The sequence below is a fragment of the Desmodus rotundus genome, chromosome 13, assembly GCF_022682495.2.
Source record: "Desmodus rotundus isolate HL8 chromosome 13, HLdesRot8A.1, whole genome shotgun sequence".
NCBI lineage: Eukaryota > Metazoa > Chordata > Mammalia > Chiroptera > Phyllostomidae > Desmodus > Desmodus rotundus.
In genome coordinates this window covers 51,328,873-51,356,426 of record NC_071399.1, presented here as the reverse complement: position 1 = coordinate 51,356,426, position 27,554 = coordinate 51,328,873, and the positions used below count along the sequence as shown (strand labels likewise).

General features: G+C 41.6%; 1 protein-coding gene across 20 annotated transcripts in view; it reads right to left on the bottom strand.

Moving 5' to 3' along the window:
- Positions 1-27,554, bottom strand: part of ENOX1 (ecto-NOX disulfide-thiol exchanger 1) — a 609,204-nt gene that overhangs the window by 98,382 nt on the left and 483,268 nt on the right. For all 20 annotated transcript variants that reach the window (XM_045202239.3, XM_053916761.1, XM_053916762.1 and 17 more), the window contains one exon: positions 16,088-16,272. In XM_045202239.3, the coding sequence (XP_045058174.1) occupies positions 16,088-16,272 (185 nt within the window). The remainder of the gene's footprint in view (positions 1-16,087; positions 16,273-27,554) is intronic.

Here is a 27,554-nt window from a genome sequence, read left to right as displayed (position 1 = left end):
CCAAATATATAGGATTGTTTTAGTTACCATTTGTGACATTGATTTCTAAAAATTGTATTGTGATATGAAAATATGAAAATGCTTCTTTGAAATTTGTTGCGACCTGCTTTAAGGTCAAGTATAGGGTCACTCTTCATAACTGTTCTAGGTATATTTGATAAGTACAGTTTTCTATATATGCCCTGCTGATGAAGCTTACAGGGGCTGAGTTCTATGGAAATGCATCATTAACTGCAAACATCTGCAGGAAGAGCAAGAGGAAGGGAACGCAGAGCTTCTTAGAAGAATGTCCTTATTCCCTGACATCTTCTAGGGTCTTTCACTAAAGAGTGTGGTTGGCAGCTTCCCATTGTCCTTTATATCTCAATTTGTGAAACAGTCTCACTTTCAACATTAGGAAAAACCATTAGGAAGAAATTGTAAGCACTGTACTGTCTGATTTGGAGATTCCTCATCTACCCTTTCTATGCCTTGGTTCCTTGGGTAAGCACAGTACAAATAAAAACATCATTAAGACTCCCAAAGCATCTGGATAGTAGAAAGATGTTATCTGAACAGAAACCCTGGTGAGCGCACGTACACCCATTCAGCAAGAGTGAAAACACGATGGCTTATTTCCTGTGGTTGAAGTCCTTCTTTCAGAGTCCTGGGGCACACCAACTGCCCTGAGTAAGGCCAGTGACTAGTAAGCTCTCTAGGATCTTCAACACCAGCAGAGAGCATGTGACATTTAAAGAGAGAAGCACCTCATCAATCCTTAAACTTCAACAAAGTCTTGTCAGAAAGCTAATTCTACTCTATCAGTGACATGAGATTATTATTTGTTCAGGCCTAAGTAGGAAAAGCAGCAAAGACTAAGAATCAGGGAAGTTGGTTTGGACTTTTCTGTCACTGAGAATAAAATGTGTGAGGTGACTCAACGATTTGTTCTTTCCTTCATTTACTTACTCAGATAGTTGTTGGATATAAAGTACTGAGTAAGCCATAAAAGGCTAGTCTTAGGTGTCAGAACTAGTTTCAACTACAACATAAGAAGACAAAAGAAACTAGCACTTATTTAACATGTCAGGGGAAAATCATAGCCCTTGTGTCTCAACTTATATTTTTCAGGGGGGGTAGGAGACATATATAAATAAATGTAAAAGGAAAGGATTCTCAGAATGCAAACACCTACGAGGAGGCAGAGTATATACTTGAGGGCCAGGAATCAGAAGCCCTGGGCAGCCAGATGAGACTAGAAGGGCAGGGGGCTTAGCTCAGTGACTTAACCTCACTATGTGATTAAAACTAACAAGTAAGTGGGGTAATGTATGGCCTATTAATGCCCCTCCTAATTTTAACATTCTGTATATTGCAGTCCTTGTGCTGTAACAACAGTGGTAAAATTGAGCCCAAATCCAGTCCACATTTGCTGTCTAATACAGAATTCTCATTATCATTGCCTTCTCTCATGCTTTCTTAGTGTGAGTAGTCCATGTAGCCAAAGCAAAGCATTTCACATGAGAAATGACCTGCAAACTGTGGGCTTAAAATCAAGCAAGTCAACTACCAGTGGGGCAGAAAGACCAGCCTAATCAGCTAAGTCCCAAGCACCCATGAGGGAAAGACTAGACCTGGGAGAGCTCCTTAAATGATCCGGAGAGTCTCTGAGATCACTCTGAGCTCACATATCAGATGTGGAGTGGAGAAACTACATCATGAACCCCCATTTTTTCCTTCCCCCAAATGATAAATTGAAGGATTACTGGGGGAGGGGATTATATTTGTAAAGAGAAACTCAGCGTGAGAGCTTTTTTGTGGATTTTACAATTAGGTCATTACCGAAACCTTCCTGAAATAAACTGAGTAGCACTGAAGATAAGAAATACAAACCACGAGGGAAGAAATATAAACCCAGAGGAAAAGAAGACAAGGAGCACACAGAATTAGGGAGAGACAAAACTGCAGACCACCACTCTGCTTCAATGACCAAACTGACTTACTCAGGATAAAATATAAATCCTGGGAGAAAATATGCATCTCTAACACAGTGAATGAGAGTCCCTGGGCTTGCCATTGAAACTCCTCTGACTGGGATACCTGAGTAATACCCAGCTTAAAATTAATTAAGGTGGTGCTGGTGGTGGAAGACATGAAAAATGGAATGTGTATGCATGGGGTCACAGCAGAATAAATTAGAGAACAAAAGAAAGAAGAAAAAAGGGATAATAAAGCTTTGAGAAGTCATTCTGCTCCTCCTTCATTTGTAAGCATTACTTGTAACACCCCTTCCTTGGAAACTTATTGTACAACCAGAGTTTAAGTATAATGCCTCCTTTTCTATCATCTACAGCACCTCCAATAAATAAAGCTTTTGAGGCTATTTATTAAGTGGTGTGTGTGTGGGGGTGAGAGAGAGAGAGAGAGAGAGAGAGAGAGAGAGAGAGAGAGAGAGAGAACGTGAGAGAGAGGGGAAGAGATAAGAGGGATAAAGTGGGAAGAAGAGGGAGGCACAGAGATACACAGAGATGAAACAGAAACCAGGAAAACTCGGAAAGGTGATTACCAACCTGAGGAAATTGCATCAGGAAAAGAACTTCATGAGGCAGGGGCTTCCCAATGATCAGCTGAGTGAAATGGGTGGTCTGTTAAGTGAGGACCAGATTGGGCACTAACTTTGTTTAAACTTCCCTTGATGACTATTCAGGATGCTTTGTTAAACAGAGGAGAAAACATGGTCTTTAACTAACCTTCTAACAACATCTTGGAACTGAATTCCCAATTCCACACTTTGGTTACAGTTCCAGAAACTTTAACTAAGCTTGGCTATTCCATTGGTCAATATTTTAAAATGATTACCCCTATATATTTGAGTACATAGAGAAAAAGACTGAAAGGATATATGTAAATGTTAACAATATTTTATCTGGGTAGTGACACTAGGAATGATTTGTTTCCTTTTATATGCTTCTTTTATGTTTTCAAGTTTTCTGCATTGAGTATATATTCTTTTATAAAAAGGAAAATAAAACAAAAATTAAAACGACAAACCTAGACCCAGAAAAACTGCAACTCCCACCTACGTATTTCTTCCTCCCTGTTTATTCTTTTAGATAAAGAGAATTTTTTCCTCAGAATTGTTCTTGTCCTTTCAGATTGCTTGCACATTGTATTCTTTCGCCCTCTACCACATTTCTCCTTGCTTTCTCTTCGCAGCCTTCATTTCTGATGAGAAGACAATTGCCTGGTTTTTCTAATCCTCATGTTTCCTCCCCTAACCAGCTGCATGGAGAAAGCCCAGGAGCACAGTTCCCTCCCAACTGCAGCTCAATTTGAGGGATGGAGAATTACACAGTGTGGCTGCGAGCGTGACACCTGCTGTATACAGGCGGCAGTATGCACCCAGGCTCAGGGCTGCAGTGTGCATGGGTCTGCTGCTTTGCACTGGCAGACTATACAGAAATGAAGTCAAGGCCAGGCCACAAGGATTCATTTTAGCATCTGTGGCTGGAGAGAGAGACGACAATGGTCCAATAGAGTGAAAGGCTAGTATGTGTCTGCAGCAAAAGCCTATTTTGATTTATAGCACTTAAGAAAAGATCCATTTCACTATAAATCTGGCACTCTTGGTGTGATATGGCCTACAAGTCAGGAAGCAATTTCCAAAAGAGGTGGTGGAGAGGAGGGTCATGCAAAGGTCATCCAACAACCGCAGCTATGGTGTTGGGGGAAGCAGAGTTCCTTTGTCCTGTGTATGGCTGTTAAGTCTACAGAAGAGGCTGTATCTCCCATTGAAAAATCCAGGGGCAAAGAGCAAAAGAAAGAAGCCAAAAGACTTTACTGTTGTGCAGGGCAATGCCATTATTTCTACCCCTGGCTCCCACATCAATTTGTCTGCTGGCTTCATTATTTTTAGAAAGGACAGTTACTAATGAGGATGCATTTGATGATCAAATTAATCAATGGAAGAGCAAATAACAAATGATGCGATGAAGACTCCCTTAGTTAATTTTATTAGGGCTTCTCTTTCCCTTCTCAGAGTAAAGAGTTTTATTTCCACAGTCCAAATTTAATAAATAAAATAAATAAAAGCCACATATACGCCATTTTCTTTTTGCTAGCTCTCACTCTGCTAATGTCAACACCAAATTAGGGGCTATGACACAGAATCAGAAAACAGGCATTGGGTTTTTGCCAATATTTCTAGCAATCATCAAGTACAGGAAAGGGACAGCTTCCAGGTCCTCTGCTCTCGTGAGGATGGTGCTGGCTGCACTGTGTCCAGCCTATACCACAGGCAGCTGTGAGGGAAGAGAATGTGGGTGTGGAACTCTGACTCTGCCAGGTACATGCTGTGCCCTGGGCAAGTCACTTGACATCTCTAGGTCTCAATTTCTTACCTGAGAAACCAGGATAAGCACCTCCTCCTGATCTGTGAGCATTGTGTGAAATAACGTGGACCTGCTTTTGGGGGTTAACCATGGAAAGTGGCAAAGACTTGTGGTCAGGGGCAGAGTAGTCACAGCGCAGGATGCCCCAGGACCAGGAAGCTCAGATCTGGATTTGTCCAGACTTACTCTGTAAACCCTGAGGCTTCTCTTAAACCTCTCTACTCTTCATATTTTCACCAGGAATATGGTAATCACAATTTGCATTTGTATAATAGCTTTTCAAGGTGTGTTCACATATATAACCTCATTCTACTGAAACAAGTTTTGACTGAGGTTGGCAGGACCTACTCTCCAGATGAAGAAGCTGAGGTTCAGACAGGCTGGCCCTCATGAAGTTGTACAGCACCTTTTCCTTTTACTGATCACTGTTTCCATTGTCTTATGCAAAAGCTTGGTATCCACTGGGTGGCATAAAAGCAACTTTTTTCCTTCCTTATCTGGTGGTCTCTGTTCAGTGGAAACAGCAAGATGCCCAGTGGCCCATTCTTACTTGAAACTGAAAAACTTAGGGAGGTTTCCTCTCCATTATATTCACTTTTAGTCTTTGTATCTTTGCCCGTGTCGAATGGGTATGTGCTTCAAACTCCCAAACTCCTTAGCAGACGTCAGGTTCTCATTTCAAACATGTAGGGCTTTGTTATGTAAAGCTCTGGACCCAGCATTTAAGAATTGGTTTCTATTTCTGATTCCAAATGGACCAACCATGCCCTTAGTAGTCTCACACTGAAGTGGGATATATACTTTCTTCTGATGTGCCGGAGAATGCAATCTGCAGATGTTAGAAATGCACAGGCTGCCAGTGAGAACTCTACAAATGACATCTAGCTGCCCAATGAATGGTGCCACTGAATTAAAATGAGGACTAGCGTCACCATCGTGTGTGCTGCTGTCACACAGCACCATCCCAAGGCACTTGGCTGAAGAATGGATAGCAAATCAAAGGATAGACTCTACAGTAGTTTGGTGGACTGAAAAGAAGATCCTGGTGGACCCCAAATCTGCAGCTACTATGAACCCTGGTGCCCAGTCCTTAACATTTTTTAAGCCATAGTATCTGAAAATGTACATGTTTTGTGATTTTCCTGATTCTACCAAAAATTTCTAACGTCAAAACTTTCTAATATGAATATGGGAAATGTCAAAATCTTCTAATATGAATATGGGGAGTGTCTTGTGAGTTATTTTCTATTAAAAAGCCACTTCATCTGGGTCATTGAAATAGAATCAAATAAACATGGGGTATTTCTCTGCAGTCATAGCTTACAGATATTCTTGATTTTTTTGTATTGTGTGAGTACACTTTATATACATACATATTTTGAACTTTCTAAAACTAAATGTTTTCCTATTTGCACATGAAAGTCTAAAAGAAAGCCCCTTTTTCTACACTGTAATGTAATTTTCTTGCCCCGTCCAGTGATAGTGAATTATTTTATGTACTGATGTAGAAATGTTTTCATATAGTAAAGATATTATGATAATGTGGTTACATGCTTCTTCCTGAATGAGTAAACAAGCAGATTGCTATGTGTGTCCTATTCTCTTCCAACTGAACAATTTTGAATTTCCTGAGGGAAGGATACCACTTAGAAGAAAAATCCTCATAATATATTACCATTCAAATTCCAAACTAATCAATCTTTAGTTTTTCACACTACATATAGTTCATTTATCTAAATGTTTTGTAAAAGCTCTTAAAATATATCATAAAAATGTTGAATTTTTTTCTTTCAGAGAATTTTTTTCTCTTCTTGTTCTTCTACATTTGTGTCATTTTCCTTTAAAAAAATTCTAGAGGAAGAACTGCTCTTCCCTTGCCCTTCCCTTATCTCTGTCTGTCCTTCTCATCCTCCATCCCTCCTTCTACTCTCCTCTTTGCACAACCATTTGAGCTTATGCTTGCCTGCATCTGTACAGTCAGTTGTTTTTATTCCCTGCTTTCTTTTCTTCCAGGTCAAAATACTAAAATAGAATGGAAAATAGTCAATCACATCACTATCATTATTACATATTGCAGCCTCTTCATGATACTTCTTCTGAACTAATCATCTTCCTTTCCTCTTCCCTTAAAGCTGCCATCTAATTTGTGTATCTGCCCCTTCAAGCTGAGGCAGCTATCTTTATTCCAAAATATGCTGCCTTAAGTCCCCATGTTCTTTTTCTCAGACATTTTGAAAATGTGCACACTGTTCTTACTTTCCCTGTATGCTTCTAGACAGCCAGAGTAACTTTATTTTTTATTTTTTAATTTTATTGATTCTGCTATTATAGTTGTCCCAATTTTTCTACCTTTGCTCCCCTCCAACCAGCAACCCCACTACTCCCTGAGGCAATCCCCACACCATTGTTCATGTCCATGGGCCATTCATATAAATTCTTTAGCTACTCCATTTCCTATACTGTACTTTATATCCCCATGGTTATTCTGTAAATACCTATTTGTACTTCTTAATCCTCTCATCTCTTTACCCATTCTCCCCCTCTCCCTTTCATCTGGCAACCATCAAAACACTCTCTGTATCCATCATTCTGTCTCTGTTCTTGTTTGCTTAGTTTATTTTTTAGATTCCATAGCTGACAGATATGCATTTATTGCCATTTTATTCATAGTTTTGATCTTCTTTTTCTTTAAATAAGTCCTTTTAACATTTCATATAATAATGGCTCGGTGATAATGACCTCCTTTAATTTTTTCTTGTCTGGGAAGCTCTTTATCTGCCTTTCAATTCTAAATGATATCTTTGCTGGGTCTTAGCTGTAGGTCCCTGCTTTTCAAGACTCTGAATATTTCTTCCCAATCCCTTCTACCCTGCAAAATTTCTTTTAAGAAATCAGCTAATAGTCTTATGGGGACTCCCCTGTAGGTAACTAACTGCTTTTCTCTTGCTGCTTTTAAGATTCTTTATATGTAATCTTTGGCATTTTCTTTTTCTAAAGGAGGGAGAAAGAGAGGGAGGGAAACATCAATGTGTGGTTGCCTCTCGTGTGCCCCTTACTGGGAACCTGGCCCACAACCCAGGCATGTGCCCTGACTGGGAGTCAAACTGGTGACCCTTTGGCTGGCACTAAATCCACTGAGCCACACCAGCCAAGGCAACCTTTGGTATTTTAATTATGATGTGTCTTGGAGTGGGCCTCTTTGTATCCATCTTGTTTGGGACTCTCTGTGTTTCCTGAACTTGCATGTCTATTTCCTTCACCAAATTAGAGAAGTTTTTTTCATTATTTTTCAAATAGATTTCCAATTCCTTGCTCTTTCTCTTCTCCTCTGGCACCCCTATGGGAAGATGTTGGAATGCTTGAAATTGTCCCAGAGGATCCTTGTACTATCCTTGTTTTGGGGGATTCTTTTTTCTTTCTGTTGTTCTGATTGGTTGTTTTTTGTTTCCTTATGTTCCATATCATTGATTTGATTCTCAGCTTCATCCACTTGGCTTCATCCACTCTATACCTACTGTTTTCCCCTACAAATTATTGTTTATTTCAATTAGTGCAGTGTTCATTTCTGACTGGATCTTTTTTATACTGTTGAGGTCCTCACTAAGTTTCTTGAGCATCCTTATAACCAGTGTTCTGAGTTCTACATCTGATAGATTACTTATTTCCATTTCATTTAGCTCTTTTTCTGGAGTTTTGATCTGTTCGTTCACTTGGGCCATGTTTCTTTGACTCCTCATTTTGGCAGCCTCCCTGTGTTTGTTTCTATGCATTAGGAAGAGCTGCTATGACTCCCTGTTTTGGTAGCATAGCCTAATATAGTAGGTGGACTATAGGTTCCAGTGGCACAGCCTCTCCTATCACTGAAGCTGGGTACTTGAGGTATGCCCTACAAGTGGACTGAGTGTACCCTCCTATTGTAGTTGAGCCTTAGTTGCTGTTGGCAGATCAATGGGAGGGATTTACCTAGGCCAGTCAGCTGTAAGGATTGGATGTGAACACTAACCACCAACTTCCACCCTCTGTGGAGGATCAGCTGTGCAGGGGCAGGGTGGTGGTGCTCTGATTGGTCTGTAGCTGTCCACTGGATGCACAGGCCCTTGGGTTTCTCAGATGGTACAGGCTAAGGTCAGCCCCTACCTGTGTTTTTCATGGGAGTACCCTGCCTGAGTTATAAAGCAATCTGAGATGGCTGCTACTTATGCTGGGCTTGGAGATTCCCAGGCAAAGCCAAGCTGTGAATCTAGTCTGGCTGCTGCTAGTGCCATGCCTGCGATCACTTAGCAAGAGGTACAGGTCCTGGGGGCTCACTGAGGCAGGCTGTTGCTTGCTTGAAAGGATTTAGGAAATTGTGAAGCATGAGCCCAGACCAGCCATGCATAAAGGAAAGCCACTGTTAACAGCTGTAAGTTGGGTGGGACAAAGCCTCAGGAGATCTCCAGAGTAGGCAAACAGTGTCAGCCAGGTTGATGGAGTCTTAACTATGGTACCAGTTGCTGGTTCTATGGTTCTGTGGGGGGAGGGTTCAGAAATGGGACAATGGCTTTTGCCTGCTTTCCTGTCTGGGAGAAAGCTGTTCCCCAGCTCTCACTTCAGTTCTTCCCTGTATACCACTAGTGCCTTATAAGCTGCTACCCTCATCCTGGACCTCAGAGGGAGTGAGTCTGAGTAAGTCTGTGTGTGGGTTCTTTAAGAGGAACTTCAGCCCTTTCTTTCACCGACTTAATCCCTGAAGCCAGAAGTTATGGAGACTTACCTTCCTGGCAGTGGAACCCTGTGCTGCAGGGCCTGGTGTGGGGCTGGGACTCCTCGCTCCCAAGATATCCTTCCCAACTTTTTATCCACCACACATGGACATGGGACAAGCCTGTTCCACATCTCTGCCCCTCCTACCAGTCTGGATGGATTGATTTCTTTAATTCTGTAGTTGTCAGACTTCCATTCAACTCTTTCTGACAGTTCTGAGTGATGGTTGTTCTATAATTTAGTTGTAATTTTGATGTGGTTGTGTGAGGAAGTGAACCATGTTTACCTATGCCATCATCTTGACCGGAAGTCCAGCCAGAGTAACTTGTAATACTCTTCCCCTGACCCTCTCACTGGCCCACATGCCAATCAGAGTTCATTCAAGGGCTGCATTAAAGTTACAAGCTCCTGAAATGGGTTTTTGTTCAAGTGTCAGACACAGTCCATGGGTGTTTTAGTTTTTGTTTTTCCTTTCTCCAGAGAGTCAATTAAAATGTCTGTCAAAAACAAACTTTAAAAAACGGAATGGGAAGGGAGTTCTCGGGAGTTTCCAGTGTAGGACAGATTCTGACATTTGTGGGATTTCAAACTCTCCTGAAAATGAAGCCTGCCGGTCAGTTGTCATGCATGGGAGGAAGACTCCGGGTGGGAAGATGGAGACTTGGACTCAACAGTGAGTGAAACCACACAGCCTCCTTAGAAAGTGAACTGAGCCTTTCACTCCCAAATACAAACAGACTACCAAGCATCCCCTCACATGAGAAGAAACTTGTAGTGTGAGAGACAGACTGAGATACAAAAACCAAACATCCAATCTTGGAAAACACAGAAATGATTCAGGAACAAAGAGAATTTTTAAAATTTCTGATGAGTATTCTCAAAAAGACTTGAGAAGATAATGCAACCAAAAAACAAGGATAAGGTTTCATGAAGAGATAATCAAAGAAGAAAAATGATATTTGCAAATAAAATAATGTGATTATCAATATAAACTTCAGTACAAAGGATAAAAGATAATGTTTAAACAGATAATATGAGAAAAAGAATAATGGGCAGAGAATCAGCCTATTATTTCATTGCTTTTAGAAAGAGAGGAAGAGAAAGGAAGAAATATCAGTGCGAGAGAGAAACTTCGATCAGTTGCTTCACTTGGGGATTGAACCCACAACCTAGGTATGTGCCCTGATTAGGAATCGAACCTGCAACCTTTCAGCACTGGGGTGCAACCAATGGAGTCGCCCCAGCCAGGGCTGTAGCATCACCTTTTGATGTCTGCTGGGAGCAGTGGGCCTGCTGGGATTATAAGGATTTTCACAATTTTTAAGGGACAACCTTTTTTATCAGATATAAAAATAATTCTCTAAAATTTTCTTGGATGTGTCCTGATTGTTATGGCTCAGTGGGTTGGGCATCGTCCCACAAACCAAAGGTTCTCAAGTTTAATTCCCGGTCAGGGCACATGCCTGGGTTGTGGGCCAGGTCCCCGGTTGTGGGTGTGCGAGAGGCAGCTTGCACATCGATGCTCCTCTCCCTCACATTCTTCCTCCTTTCCCCCTCTCTCTGAAAATAAATAAAAATTAAAAAATTTAAAAAAAAGAATAAATAAACTTTCTTGGATATGCTCATTTTACCTGTTCATCCCAAACTTTTTAATGATCAAAAACACCACTGTCCCCACTACTGTCCCCACCACAGCCACCTTCACCACCAGCACCTTTACCACTATAGCCTTCACTGCCACCACAGTCACCATTGCCAGAGTCCTCTTCATCACCACAGCCATATTCATCACCTTCAGTATCACTCCTGCTGCCATAATTATCCTGATTTTGACATTTATTCATCAGACTTCATCACATATGAATTTCAAACAGCAGGTGAGGGCAAACTATGTACAATGTCTAATAATTTACTAAGCAATTGAATAGTGTAATGGAGATTTTAGAAGAGATGCTTAATGTAAGTGGTCAGATGTACTTACTAATGTTCAATTTCAATGCACTTTCTTTTTTCTCTCTCTCTTTTTTTAAACCTTACTTGAGGACATTATTTTCATTGTTTTTAGAAAGAGAGGGAGAGAGAGAAACATTGATGTAGGGAAGAAACATCTATTGGTTGCCTCCCACATGTGCCCTGACTTAGGATTGAACCCATAACCTAGGTATGTACCCTGACCAGGAATTTTACCCGAGACCTTTCAGGTATGGGACTATGCTCCCGCCAAAGGAACCACATGGGCCAGGACACAACACACTTTCATTTATTTATTAATTATATCTCAAAGACCAATTACTGACCAACATTTGGCAAAACTAGATGGGGTTACTCTATATTTTAATTTCTAAAATGGTATTGATCATAATAATTTTCCCCCAAAATTGTCTGATCTTCCTTTGCTGGAAGTTGTCAAGACAGCTGACTCGCCTGGTCTTTACAAATGTCAAGCCACTGCTGTACGTGGGTCAATGATTTATTGGCCTAAGACAGCTGGTCCTCAGACAACATTTATTAATACTACTTAAAAGCTTTAACTTAAAGTATTCATGAAAAAGTCACCTGACATAATCTTTGTTATTCACATGCAGTTTTATGATCAACAGCTTATAATGGTATCCTGTTTCATTGAATATTCATCAGTACTGTCAATATGATTTATACATGGCTTCAAAAAGAATTCTGATTCTGCCCTGGCCAGGGGGCTCAGTTGGTTGCAGGATGGCTCCATCTATCAAAAGGTTGTGGGTTCTACCCTTGGTCATGGCACATACCTAGGTTGCAGGTTCAATCCCTGGGGGGTGGGGCATGTGCAGGAGGCAGCCAATAAATGCTGCTCTCTCACATCAATGTTTTTCGCCCTCTTTCCCTTCCCCTCTCTCTAAAAAGCAATAAATATATATTTTTAAAAAGAACTCTGATTTTAAGTTGGTTATTTTAAAATATGATATATTGACCTCAAGAATGAAAATACAAATATTGTCTAAATTTAGGTGTGGTTAAAACCATAATGAGACACCGCTGTATACTTATTGTAGTGGCTAAAAAAGACAAAAGAAAACAAAACAAATTGGCCACATCAAGTGCTTACTGACAGGGGCACAGAACAACTGAAATTCTCATGTAGTCCCATGGGAATGCACAATGGTCCAGACATTTCGGAAAACAGTTCCTCAGCTTCTTGCAAAGTTAAATACACTTACCAGATGATCCAGCAATCTCCCCCCTAGGTATTTACCCCAAGTGAAATAAAGAATTGTGTCCAAACAAAAATCATGTGAGTATTTGTAGCAAATGTATTCACATTTGCCCCAAACAGGAAATCACCCAAATGTCATGAACTGATGAATAGCTAAACAAATTATGGCTCCTCCTTACAATGGAATACTACTCTGTGTAAAAAGGAATGATCTTATACAGCAACATGGATGAATCTCAAATTTATTATGCTAAGGGAGAGAAGCCAGACTCAAACTGTTGCATACTATATGATTCCACTTATCTGACATTTTGCAAAAGGCAAAACTGCAGAGGTAGAAAACAAATCAATAGTTGCTGGGAGTGAGGTTAACTAAAAAGTGGCATAATGGAATTTTTTTTATGATGATGGAACTGTTTTATACATTGACTGTGGTAGTGGGGGTTATATAAATATATGAGTGTATGAATTTGTCAAAATTCATAGAACCATACCCCTAAGAGACTATTTATATGGTATGTATTTTTTTTTACCTCAATAAATGTAAAACTACACAATCCAGGGTGGAAATCTGAAGATAAATAAGAGTTTAAAATATGTATTATTTTCCATTGTACACCTAAAGATAGGAATGAAAGCCAACAACCTCACTATCCCCGTGGCAAAGACAGGTTAACTTCCTTGTTAGTTTAAGTCAGAAAAGGCTACTGCGTTACCATGGCTGCAAGCTATTATCGAAACCTCTAATATTAAATTATGACTCACATGTAGTGTAGGGGCAGACTGAGAAACAACCAGACAAAGTCACCCAAGGGCTTTTCATTTTTAGGAACCTTGCCCATCACATTTTCTTCACGAACGTACAAGAAACCCTGTGATATCAGTAAACATATACTTAAGGGATTAAAAGAAGAAAAGTTAGAAACTTTTTGCCTAGACTTAAAGCAACTCTAAACATTGTATGCTATTTCTAAGGCTGTTGAGACTGTATTTTCTTTTGTTTATTACATAAATAATTTCCCACAGATGGATTGCTAAAACAATGACATGTGGGGGGCAAAGCCCTCCTCTACCTGTTGACTTTCCCATGAGATCATGATTTTCAAATTTAAAAAGTGGACAGTGAACAGATTGAGAGTAGATTTCAAAGTAAGGAGAATTCTTTGCTTAGGGGCTCAAATTAGCAAGTTGTGGAAATTTATTCAAAGTCATGTTAAGGGAGAAATACAATTCTTAAAAAGCACATATATTTAAAAAACTATATTAAAGATGGGTTGCCACAGAGATTGCCTTGCATCCACCTAACAACCAGTGAAAATTAAAATCACATCCACTACCCCTGGGCTAGTCCTTCCCATGTGCCAAGGAGGGTCTACATGTGCAACCTACAGAGTGTTAGCTCTCACCTCTCCCTGCCTTGATGTTTATGACCCGAGAATCCCAAATAGCCCAAAGCTCCTCACAGACACCCTACTAGTTCTTGTTTGTGTGCCTTTGCCCATTCGTTCCCCCATTCAACAAATGTATTCTGACTACCTCCTATGTGTCTATTACTGATTGAACTATGTCTCCCTGCCCCCAAGTTTATATGGTGAAGTTCTAAACCCCTGTACCTCAGAATGTGATCTTGTTTGAAATGAGAGTCATTGCAGATGTCATTAGTTAAGCTGAGGTCATACTGGATGTGTGGGTCCCTTAATCCTACACAAATTGTGTCCTTGTAAAAAGTAAAAATTGGACACACACAGGAGAACACTATGTGAAGAAGGAAGAAAGCAGGTGATATGTCTACAAGCCTGGGAAGGACAAGGATCACCAGCTGACCACCACAAGCTAGGGCAGAACCTCAGAAATACATTCTCCCTCCCAGCCCTCAGGGAATCAAGCCTGCCCACATCTTGATCTTGGACCTGTAGCTCCCAGAACTGTGACAGTAAATTTCTGTTTTTTAAACCAGACTAAATCAGACAAAACCCAAAACACGCCCCACCAGAACAAACAAACAAAAAACTATACAAAAAATAAGCTTCCTACTGATAAGGAGATTCTGCAGGAAGTGAGTACCTCCTTGAAGGGGCTGTGCATGGGTGGCGGCTCATCGCACTGCTCCCTTGTGGACCCGGCCCTGGGCTGCCCTCGCTGTGCTGTGCTGTGCTGAGCCTCAACAGGCATTTCCCTGACTGATGAGCTCACCCTTATCTCCTCTGACTTTCTCAGTCTTGAATCTTCACCACCTTAAAGATTTTTATTAACTTTAAAGCAACTAGGATAGCTTTCCCACCAGAAAAGAGGCTGGTTGCGGGAAGTGTGTGACTAGTAGCCTATGGGCTAGGTCTGGCATCGTAGTCTTTTGGGAAATTGACAGAGTTTCTTTCTGGCAAGGGTGCCAACACACATCCAGTGTTGGGGCGCTTGGACAACCCCAGGGGCCTCACACAGCAGCTGTTACACCAATTTCCACACATAGCGACCTGTGCAACGACTGTTATGACATTTTCCTGGCGGGCTCTTACCTCTGAATCTCGCTGATCTAAGACTCTGTGAACATCAACCAGTCAGGACTCAAAGACAAGACTAAAAAATTGCTTTAAAATGGTGGGAGGTGTTTAAGACCATTTCAGTGACTTGGTCATTAACTTCTTTATATCCTAATCCACACTTCTTTTTCGTATTTCTTTTTCTCGATTATTTCCCTCTGCTTGGGGAATGTCTTTGTAGCAGCCACCTTTAGTCATTAAGACAGTTTGGTAGGCAAGTCATGCTCCTGATCTTAGATAGCAGTCAATATGAATGAATTTTTAAAAATATTACTCATTATACATTTAATTTCCCAATATCTCCCTATATTTCCCTTATTTAAATAAAATTTTTTTTTGCCAGGAAAGAGTGGTTAGATTCACATATTCTGAGGCATAGAAAAATACCCATGTATGATGATAATTTATGCTACATTATTCTATGATAACTCAAAGGCCCAAACACCCTAAGTGTATCAGGTATCAATGGATGTTTTCAATATAAATTCAGCTACAAATCTTTGATGTGGACCCCACCATGGCCAGGGCTCAGGTTTGCCCTCCCTTCAACTCCTCATTTCACACAGTCCATGTTCCCCTTCTTCAAAAGCCCATGGCCTCTGCCTCCTTCTAGTAATTGCTGGAAATACACAATTTTAACTTGGGTATGTAGGACTGATGTCTGTCATTCTTTAACTAAAGCACAGATACTGGCTTATTTCTAAAGTTGCCTGTTACCCAAATTCTACTGCTTCATCCAACCCATCAGCAAACATTTCTTAAGTATGTACTGTGTTCATGGAACCTGACCAGACCCTAAGATAATCCAGAATAAGTGAAAACAATGCAGCTTATGTTTTCTTTGATCTTGGAAAAAAAAAAACCCACCTCGCCATGCTTTTGTAAAATCAGCCATCATGCTTTTAATTTAAAAGTTCGAAGATTACAAAGCACTTGTGTCACGATCGGAATGTCCTGACCATTGGCTGTAAGGCTAAATTTCATACTCAAACCTTTCTATTGCCTAGATCTTCTTCCTGTATATCCTACCTCAAGGGTGCATTTCTCCAACATATTTCTTCAGCTTGGGTTTTCTCCAGGCTCTACCCTCCCACAAACAGTCATCAGCACTTTCCTGTCCTAGCAACTCAGCTTTTCAGTCGTCATTTCTTCTCCTTCACTTGTCCTGCAAATGGCTGTCATTTCCTTTCCACTGAATACAGCCATCCCTTTCAAACGAAACCCCAGCAAACCCTGGCCCATACCTGCTGCATGCCTTGCATGGTCTGCTGCAGGAACTGGAGCTGCTGGTCCTTGGTGAGGTTCTCTTCTGTTCGGAAAAGCTGTTCCTTTTCTTGTTTCAGCAGCTCCACCTCATTCCTGTAGGCATCCAGCTGCCAACGGAGACTGTCGTTCTCCTCTTTCAGAGCATAGGCCTGAGCAGCCAGGGCTAGGGGAGAAACACAATTGAGTTCAAGGGAGTCGCTTCCTGCTGAGACTGAGTGGCCTTCTTGGGGAAAGGGAGTCTCACCCAAATTCTTAACATTTCTTACCATCTTAGAAGTAAAACTGAAACCAGGGCTCTGTGCAGTGTAAGCATAATTTCTTTTGCAATTTTCATGTATTTTATTTTTCTTGTCCCACATGTGAATGTATTGTGTGTGTGTGTGTGTGTGTGTGTGTCTTGACCTCTCCCCCAGTCTAGGCACTCTCTTGGAAATCAGTACGTGTAGCTCAGGAACGGCAGCTTTCAGCATTCTGGGCAGCCATCCCACATGCTACACTGCTGTCCTCTCCCTTTCCACAGGGCTGCTTAGTTCCTTGAAGAGCCACCTTCTTTCACACAATCAGCTCCACAGGTTGTATGGCAGCAGTTCAGGGGAGGGCAGAATTTATATGTACCCCTCCCCCGCTCTACTGCTGGGACAAATTGCACAAATTATTTTTTTTCTAACTCCTATCAGAATGGTAATGTAGTTCCATCTGTTTCACCAACAGATTAAAACATTCTTTCTTTGCAAGGCTGAGTGGTTTACTCTAATACTCCTTCCTGAAACCTTAAGTTCTCTATATGTAGATTCAGATCTCAGTCCCATCTGCATGTTACTGAGAGACCTGAGACAGTTCACTCAGGGTCTTACACATCTCAAGGCTTCAGAAATAACTGACACTGAATAAGAAAGAGGAGTGAATGATAAAAGGAAATTAAGGATGGACTACCCCTTCCCCACATGCCAGCTGATTGCTTTGTGGTCTCTCCAATATGAATAATTGCTTGCTGGGCACTCACCACATAATGGACACTGGGCAAAGAGCTTCACACACACTAACTCACTTTATAACTACCCCCCACCAAACAGCTTTATCCCCTCTTTACAGATGAGAATAACGAGGCACAGAAAAGGCAGAGAATTTGTCAGATCTCACAAAGTGAGTAGCACGGTCTTTACACCCAGGCTGCTGGCTTTCAGTCACCGGGCTATTGTGCCCATCCAGATGTGCTTAGTTCTTACCAGACTGTTCAAAACCAGTCTTTAATACTTCCCCTCCCGTATAGCACCAGTTTTCCACATTTTTTCTCCCTGCCACAGAGAATTCATTCTCTACTTTGGGAAGCAAGAGGGAAGTGAAAGAAAATTTTTAAAACTTGTTATCAATAAATTCTTCACAGAAGAAGTTGGGGCAGGGAGTGGACCTCAGCACAGGTGCTCAGTCCATGCTCCTCTCTGCCACCACCCCAATCACCACCCCAGGGCCAGGTCCAGGGCAGCCTTGTACACGGTCCACCCGCACTTTATAGTACAAGGAAGGCATATGTATACTGGGATGCAGGGACACCCTGGTGAAGTCTCTCCTCAAATATCAAACATGAATTTATGTTAATAATAGTTTTACAGTTGAGTGGTATTCTACTTTTCACAATAATAATCCATGTATAGTAAACACTAAAATACTAATCAAATAGAACATGCAATTAACCAGGAAATTCCCTACCCAAACCATCAGAGATCAATTAATTAGTCAACAAGCATTTACTGCATATATACTCTGTGCCCAAACCTGCCTGGGCATCTTGGATCAGAAAAGGAGACAAAATATGTCTCTTGACTCAAGGAGCTTAAATTATAATAGAAACTGACACATTTGAAGGAAATTAATACATTCAAAGCTTGCTGTCTGGCATATAGTAAGCACTCAATAAAAGTTGGTTAAATGACTAAATAAACAAGCAACAGTGTCAAAGTATATGACAAGAAAATCATCCTATGGGAGTTCGGAGAAGAGAAAAATGCAGACTGGAATAATCAAAGTGGTCTTCAAAGCATGAAATCCAAGAATTGGGGAAGGACATCTAGTGAGGAGCAAAAGAAAGCAAAAGCCCAGAGACAAGAATTGAAGAAAGAAAATTTGGGGCAGGAAGCAGGGGAAGCTTGACCAAAAAGAAGAGAGCCTGTCTGGAAGCAGAATAGACAGGTGAACTACATCAGGAGTCAAAATGCAGAGTTGGGCTTAATGGAGCAACTGATTGAGAACCACTGAAGGGGCTTGGGCACTGGAAGGACATGAGGAAATTGGTGATTTAGGAAAATTAGTCTGGCACTGGTGTGTGGAATAAACTGGAGGCTAAAGGGAATAAATAAAGGAAATTTTGTTTGGTATACATGTGGATGTAAAACTAAGGAGAAGCCAATTTTACAGTTTTAAGGATGTATAAAATCAGAAAGGACTCAAGGTATACCCACTATGAGCTAGTGTTTTCTGACACCATGTGCCCAACTTCAGATCTTGTCCATGCCATGGGACACCAACTGCTGACAACTCAGTTTACCAATCCATAAGGAAATGGTTATGAGGCATCATGTTGTAATAGGGCAAAATTACAGAAAATGCAAACAATGAAAAAGTGTTGGCACCACATAGGCACATTACTACATTTAGTCGCATTCAAAGACACTTAAGTCATTTCCTTAGGAAGCTCTGTTCAGTCCTTTCTCAGTTCAGACTGGCATTTTTATTATCATAACTGATAGCAGGTGTTTGTGAAGAAATCGATTAGTATGCAGGGATGAAAATTACATTTTCCAAATGAATTGCATAGTCTGCAAGATACACTGAAATTCGTGTAGCAAAATGTAAGCAGCTATAAAGCATGTGCCAGCAACATTATTTAAATAAATTATCTGAACACAAATACACATAGAAAAGTGCACCATCCATTATTTTAGTTCTCCTTTAAGCCTGTCACATGGCACTGCCGAGAGTTCTTATTCTTGGCTAAGTCAAGTGACCACTGTTCCTGCCAAGTAGGGTACAATGTGGTTTGTGTCTCTGGAATAGAAATGTGATATCATTATATATTAAAAAAAAAAAACCAGCAGCCCCACTCACCCCACCCCCACCCCCCAAAACCAACGCCATAGCCAATCCCATCAATGTTTTTATAATTGGAGCATATAACTGATTTACATTCCTGATTAAATGATTTCAAGCTAGATATTTGCAAAAAAAAATGTGGTTCTTCAGGTGGCAGCAAAGTGGTTCTCTTCCAAAGGGTGAGAAATTGTGTATCGACTCCACTTAACTTCAAGCCACCTGTCTGTAAACATTACCCCGCATCGTGTTGCAGCCAGTGTGGAGCCCACCTGCAGAAGAGGCTTCCTGGAAGAAGCTAGATTATGTTCCTTGGACTGGAGCTCTAAAACAAACAGAATCCTAATAATTTGTAACTTAATATAATTTCTTTGTGTATTAAAAATTCAGAAACTTTAAAAGGTCAATTCTTTCATTTCTCTTTTTTTTTCTTTAGTTCTTTCTGGGATACTGTATTAAGTTAAATGGTTTTGAAAAACGTGTAATTAAGCCTAAGGATTAAAAATAAACTACAGTATTCATCTTTTTGTAAGAATCCCAAAGGAGTGTACTGTGTTGCAATAAGTGGAATAATCAGTTAAGAGCCACCACATGTGGATTACCGATTTTCAATTTAAAACAAGAATACAATCAGACACTTCAAATGTAAACTGTTCTGGACATAGCTAAATCTCCTCTGGTGACTTTAAAGGCACCAAACCTAGTGATGCCCTGGAATATCATGAGTGCACTCTCCGGACTGCTGAGAAGTCAGGGGTGAGGAGCTGTGGCATACACGAGGGCAGTCGTTGGCTCATGCTTGCTCAGGACCTTAGAACATTGTTACTGGAATGTTCTGGTTGGATCAAAAGTGAAATAATGACACTGGAAAAGCCTTGCTAAACAAGGTTAAGCTCCACTTTAAAACAGCACTACACTACTAAAATTACCAAAGTGACGCCAGTGTGAACATTGACCCAAAGACTAAGTCACACTGCTGACTTAAGAGAGGGTTTGAAGGTGTTACATCACCTCACTGTCCTGTTTCCTAGATTCTGTATAAGCCATTATTTTTTATATTAATTATGGTCAAAGTGACCTCCTCTGTTTCTTGTATTACTTGTGTTTCCATGGAAACAGGTAATGGCATGCTTAACTTCTTTAGGTAAATAGTCTGGTGAAAGCCTTGAAAGCTCTCTTTTGCCAGCCTGAGCCAGCCTCAGAAAAATAATTAGCACTATATGAAAAATGTAAGTTATTTTCGATTATGTCCCAGTAAGTTAATAGTATGTTAATATCTTTTTCATGCTCAGGCAAGGGATAACTAAATAATAAAACACTTTAACATATTGTTTCTAACAATATCAGGATTTCTCAAGAACAGTTTGTCTTTGTGTCTTTGAGGATCTCTGTTTAATATTCTCCCTCCACTTTGGCAGATGTCCTGGGAAGCCAGGAGAATGATGCTGATGGTACCCTGACCCAGTGTGCTCTAGACACTGGCCCACAGAAGAGTCTCCTGGTGGGCTGCTGCAGCACCTGTTTCTGGGCCAAACAATATGGTATGTCCAGGGTGAAGCCTGAGAATCTGCATTCCTCCAGGTTACCAGCCGGTGCTAATGTTGCCAAGACCACTGCTCATTCGATCACCTGGTTCCTGTATTGGGGTTCTGGCTGTCTGATCTGGACAAATACTTCTGGAGGAACTATATGCTTGGCTTGTCATTCTTGTTTCATTACTTGACCCCAGCTCCAAGTTCTGTACCCTTAAGGTGGTCCTGTCGCAGCCCAGGCCCAAAGGCCTGGGCACCTCCGTAGGGAGTGAGGAGGAGATCTGGGCAGAAAGTCACTATTCTGTTTTCCCCAAATAGCAGAAGCTAGAGTTGCAGTAGTAATATTAATAGTGGCAGTAAGAGCTAATAACTTTTATGTGTCAGGCAATGTGATATATTTGCACAATTACCTTTCGCCATCACAAAAACATAATCTGGAAAATATAATTATTTCTATTTTCCAGGTGATGAAAGTGAGTTTGAGAGACAGAGAAGTTGCAGACATTTTTACTGGTTGGACTGTTGGGTTTCTGCTCACAAGTGTGACTCCAGAACCCATGCTCTCAGACACAACGCATGGGACACAACGCATCGGACACAACGCGTCGGGTCGGCCTAGAGCAGGTAAATGCTGCAGCTCCAGAGGGGAGGAAACCAGGACACTTCTCAGGTGACTGACTTGTTCCTAAAGAGGGAAAACACTCCATACCTGCCTCTGCTTGGGGAGCGTTCTGTTGGAGAGAGGTTCTGCTCTGAAAGCAGACAGGATGGGCCCTTTTAAAAATAAATACACGTTTTCTGCAGGAGAAATTTGGAAATGATCCCCATAAAGGTTAAACCCTCCCATCTGGCTGTCGAGGCTATTCAAACCATTCAGAGATCCCTTCTTCTGGCCTGTGTCTCTCTCCTCTGAAGTGGCCAAGCACACTGATAGCCACAAATTGCTGAGCCCCTGAGCCGCAGTAGTTAGTAAGTTTCCACTCAGAGCTCTGTGACCAGGGATTCATGCTGTTCTTGGGACTCCTGAAGGACCACCATTAAGGGTGCCTACCCATCCACCTGAGCTCACCTGTGTTCTGCTTTTGTGTCCTGCACCCACAGAGGTCTGTCCCCAGGGTCTGAACGGACTGAGGAAGGTGCGGCCCACCCATCAGATGACAAGGTGAAGGCATGGATCCTTGGGCTGTGGTCAGTCAGTCAGGTGCCTGCCAGTGTCCAGGCTTGGAGCTGGAAGCATCATGGGATGCCTGCTACATGGCCAGTCTCCTGCTAGATAGCCTCTTATGGGACTAAAGGACCATAATCCATCTGTGTTTCAGTAACACCTGTATCACTACTGAAACAGCAATTTTCCTCAAATTGCTCATGGAAATCCCTTCTGCTGTATTTTTGCAGGATTATTATTATTACAACTTAGCACTGACATAACACTTGATATTTGCAGCATGTATTATAGTCTGCACATTAGTTATTGGGGAGAGCTAAATAGAAGCACAATACAGTGTCTATTTCCATCTTTGTGTGACACCAATGGAATGAGGGTAATTTGGAGAGTGCAGGTAAGCTAGATCCTGTTATTATAATAACTTAAATGTGAGTCTGGAGGCACAGTGATGGGAAGGTGATTCAGGGAAAAAATCCCCTGTCCCTCCCTCCACACAGCCTTCCTAATGAAGTGGTCTGCACAGTGAGCTGCTCAACACCACTGAGAATTCACCTCACGCTCTATCACTTTTCTATTGACATTATCCTCTGATACCTCCTACATCCACCCCCTTCATCCTCAGAGGAAAATAGGAGAAGGAAAAAGGCATGCCCACTTCTCCCAACAACAGGATGAGTCCACCGTTTAGAATGTTGAGGGACACTGTGCCGGGTGAGGGAGGCCTTTCGAGTCCCCAGGGAAGCACCTCTGCAGTAACCCCTGTGAGCCTTGGCTCAGTCCTGCTCCAGACTCAGCAAGGCTCCTGCCTGACCTCAGAAGTCCCTCCTGGCAGATAACATAGGTGTGCACCTGGTGGCAGCCTCTGTAAACCGCCCTGGGAGGGGCTGTCCCCACAGTGTGTTCTGTGGTAGGATTACACTCTGCCTGGGGAAAGAGGGTGGAGGGGGCTCTTTCATGAAGAAGGTGGGGCTGGGTTGGTCTAGAAGTCGGGCTTACACCTGGATCCTGGGTATGCTGAGGGGAGGCAGGACTGGGGCTGCCATACAGCGGATACCATTTTCACAGAGGCCCAGTAGTCTCCAGGAGTAGGAGGGGCCGCGGCGGACAGGGCAGGTAGCAGGCACATGCAGAGGGGCACTCTCCTCCCCACCACCAATTTTCTTTGGATTAGACTTTTGTTTTCTTTCTCATTTTAAATCCCTATTTCCATTTCCAAGATATAGGACTATGTTTCTACTCTCTGAAGGCTTTGAAGATGCCTGAAAAGGGAGTCAGACTTAGACCAAGATCAATCACATAATGACACAGGTTTTCAGGAACAGTCTTCCTCCCTTGGCCATAGCACCCCTCCTTCATGGACAGAGCCCTTCCCTTGGGAACATCACTTCATCAGTGGGTTTTGCTGGGTGTCACTTCACCCTAAGTCGTCTTTGGCCTTGTCCAAAGGGAGAAGCGACCCTTCCCCTGAAGGAATTCCTCCTTTCAGATGATCTGCCTTCAATGTAAGGGCCACCACCTCTTTCTCCTCTTAACTTGCAGGTTTCTTTCCCTTTTAACAGAGGATCACTTCTAATTTTCTTCAAGAAATCTTTCCTTCAAGAAGTGACATTTTCCTACTCCTACTAACCTCCCTTACACTCCCTGCCCCCTCACACTCTTGAACTGGTGGTTTCTACCACATAAAACATCCACATTCTGAAACATGAAATGAAGGTCATCCCAAAAGTAAAGTATGTTCTCAGTTCTAGTCATTGCCTTTTGCAAGGAATAGTGACTTTTCCGACAAAGCTTTCATTTCATAACACCAAATACTTTGGATAACAAAGATGAGTTGAATAGAAAACCTTTTTCTATTATCAGTTTTTGCCTTATATACACTCTGTGTAATCTACTAAGTGGGAACCAAGACTTTGCTTTTAAGCTTGGTGGGAAGGGATGGGCAGTGACTAAGCTTGGGCTGCCTCTGAAGTCTCTTCCTTCCCATACCCTCATCACCAATGCTGTGACTGATTTATGCACATCTAAGTGCACCTGGCATTAGGACAAAAGATTCCTGATCCTCTCTAAACACACAAGCAAGGTAGAAGGACACTGGTATGGACAACTGACTGGTGTCTCCAGGCCATTATTCCTCAAAGTTTGTGCCACACAGAGCCTCCATGTGTCTCATCTTGGCATCTCTTAAATGTAACTTCTAGGCTCCATCCAGACCTCTAAACCGGAGTTTTTGGAATTGGGCCTGGGAATATGCATTTCAACAACTTTCTAGGCTGATCCTAATGCATGCCAAAGTTTTTAGAACAACTTCCCTAGCCTTTTAAAACCAGGTCCCTATTTCTTCATGCTTTCATTATAATCTTCTCCACCCTTATATTCCTTTTATTATTTTTTTGACACCTGCTTGCTCTCAGCCTTTTCTAACAGCTTCTCTCTTATTATTGAAAGAACCTTCTCCTCCCAGTTTTTACCATTCAACAAGGCCTTTTAGGATTCTCTGCCATTTGCCTTGCCTTCTTACATTTCACTGATCTGTCTACTCGTTCTTCTCTGAATGCTACTCACTACCTCTCCTGGGATGATATGGCAGCTGAATGCTTTCATAAATCCTCCAGGCAGTATCTCCAAAACACATTGTTCTGGTCCACTAGATATAGTTGTGTTACTTCCCTTTGCAGCCACATCTCTGGAGAAAGTTCCTGCTGCAGCAGGTTTGGGGCTTGCACCCAGCAGAGGCCCGCTGAGTGCTGTGCTCTGCAGGAACTAACTACCTTGGCCAAGCCTCTTACTGGAGGAGACGAGGTCCATCCTGTGTGTGAGCTCTCTCCAGACCAGTCGCTAGATCCACAGGTATATGTTACGGCATCCCTGCTTCCCCCTCTCACCACTCAGAGTTGAGAAAAATGTCCCCACTACTCTCCTATAGTCACAGAAAAACAGGGACTATGTCCTTGGTTCTCATCACATTTTCTGCATCAAGCTATCTTTGTGTTTTCTCTCCTCCCAATGAGCCTTTTCCCAATTAACCAAAGGCTACTTCAAGGGCACCTTGCACAGACCCAATGAAGGGAATTCTCTACCTGTGTCACGCAGGCCACTTAAACTAATAAACTGCATTCATTTTCATTTCTTATTTCTTTGGTCTTTTATTATTGCCTGTCAGTCATTTCCTTTACACTAAACCATTTCATCTTTTACTCCATTTTTATTTTGCTCTCATTCTCATATTTTTATTACCTTACCTCAACCTGTTATTTTCCTTCATCCCCACCTATTATCGATAGCCATTTGTCCTGTTATATGCCAGCGTTTTCGATCTTTTGTGCATTAGAATCACCTGACGGGTATTTTAATAACACAGCTGCTTGGACATTAACTCCTGGGCACTGTTGTTTGTATGAAGCTTCCCAGGACTATTGCACGTGCAGCCAGGCCTGTGAACAACTCATTTATACCTTCTGTTATTGCTCACCAGTATCAATTTTCAACATTGCCAAAGTACCTGGGATTTGCAAAATGCCACAGAATCCCTTAATTAGTTATTCCTTACAACCTTGAGGAAACTCCTTTAGGATGAGCCTTATGTTACTGCTGAGAAAGCTGAGGCTTGGAGAAGGGACATTACTTGTCCAGCCGCCCCAGAAACAAAACTAAGATACCACAAAGAACTTCTGACCTTGTCTGGTTCTAACTTATTTCTCGGCTTTTTTGAGTGACTCTACACTCTCTGTTCCAGGATACCAATTCTCAATGTGTAGGCCACCTTCTCAGAGCTTTCCTAATGTCGTGACCACCCAAATGACCCTCTCTCCCAAACTGCTTCAAGGGTAGCATGTCAGTCCTCAGCCAGGCCCCAGTAAACAGGAAGAAAACATGGGAGGAAGCCTCCCAAAAACTCATTTCCAGAACTCCTGGTCTCCCATTCATTCAGATGGCTCCAATTCACATTCTTCAACAGCACACATCTTCTCATTAGTTCTTTTCATCCCCAGAGCTTGAGGGCTACAAAATCCTGCTTTGATAAACTCTGCACTCATCTTCTCTGAGTCCTTGGGCAGGGAAAAGTGCACATATTTTAAGAACTGTCTGGATGGCTAAATTATAGTAATATTTCCCTGGGAGAGGGTTGTTTAGATACTAAAACCTTCTATATATTGAGCATGATAATCTTTCCCAATTCCCCACAAAAAGCAGTTTTTGCTTTGCTCATTAAAATGATTTGTTTTTGGTTTCTGATGAGCATAATTTTTCAGGTAGCAATGTTTTACTCTTACTAGCAGGTCCTTCAAAACCCTCTTCAAGTGCTGAAACCCCAGCTAAGCATGATTAATCAAACACCAATGCTTTTAAACACCCTTACCCCTTTTTCTAATTGAGAAGTAAAGCTATTTGGGCAAGTATATGAGGTGACCTTGATTGAATTAAAGAGGTCAAGGATGACTTCAAACTCATACTCAATGATTTTAAAGAAATGACTTCCCTCCAATTAAGCAGGAATTAGCATGAAATATTTTATTTCTGAAAGGTTAAAAGAATTCCTCTGAGAAAGTGGCCCTCTTGTTACTAGCTTTTTATTGAACACAAGAGAGAGGTGCTGTGGGTGGTTTTATACAAAGTGCTTTGTTAACATGGTGCTGATGATATGGTATCAATTATGATGTTCTGTAGGGGCGTATGTGTTCTATAGAAGGGGCAAAAAGTCCAATTTAAGTTTTAATTTCTATTTCAAAAACCCAAATGGATCTAACAAGTTTCCATTACTAAAAAAGAAAGAAAAAATCAAGATATATTTTCTTTCTGTCTGCAATAGTTTCAACCTAGTTCAAGAAGAAAAAGTTTCAAATGATATCTTATTGATTTCTTTCTTGTTCTACCTTTTGGCTCCATCCTTTTCCTTGCCACAGTCCCCCATCTTTTAATGACCTGAAAGAACATGTCATTCTACCTGCTCTAAAGCATAAAATATAGAGTCTCCGATATGTAATTTTGGATGCAGGGTTCCACAGAGAAGCGAGGAGGGATGGGACTCATGGCAGCTTGGGGACTGCCATGTGTTTCTGAGGAGCAGGATGCCTGAGAGGAACTCCACTGTGCTGCTCCGCCTCTCACATTTCTGCCGTTGCCAACCTCAGAGAGTCGTGTAGACGTGGATTATATATCAGCAAGAGACCAGGGAGTGTTAGAGAAAGAGAGATGAGGCTTTAATTACACCTCAGGGTCCTCATCTCAGAAAAACAATCAGTACTGTGACAATGAAATAAATAATACTGTTTTGTTGTTCTGTGTTTTTTTTTTTTTGTCTAAATTGGAAAAAAATCCTTCAACAAAATAAAAATTAATTCCCCCAAGTTTTAATTTCCTTTCTATTCACTGAACAAATTCTGGTCCACCTACTGTGTAAAATGCAATGCCCTGGCCATTCAGAGAGGAAAACAACCTGAACTAGTCTTAGAAGAGCTTATGGGGTAGAAGGTCCTCCCATTTCAGCATGTTTTCACCCTTATTTGCTTGAAACAAACAAGGAAACAAACAAAACCTCCAATGAACAGATTTATGTAACTTCTCAGATACTCTCAGCTCTCACAGTTCTTTATGGTAGACTTTATCTGCTGGTCTTGCTGAGACTACTGAGAATACAGAGAGCAGGCACTGTAGGGAACCATGACC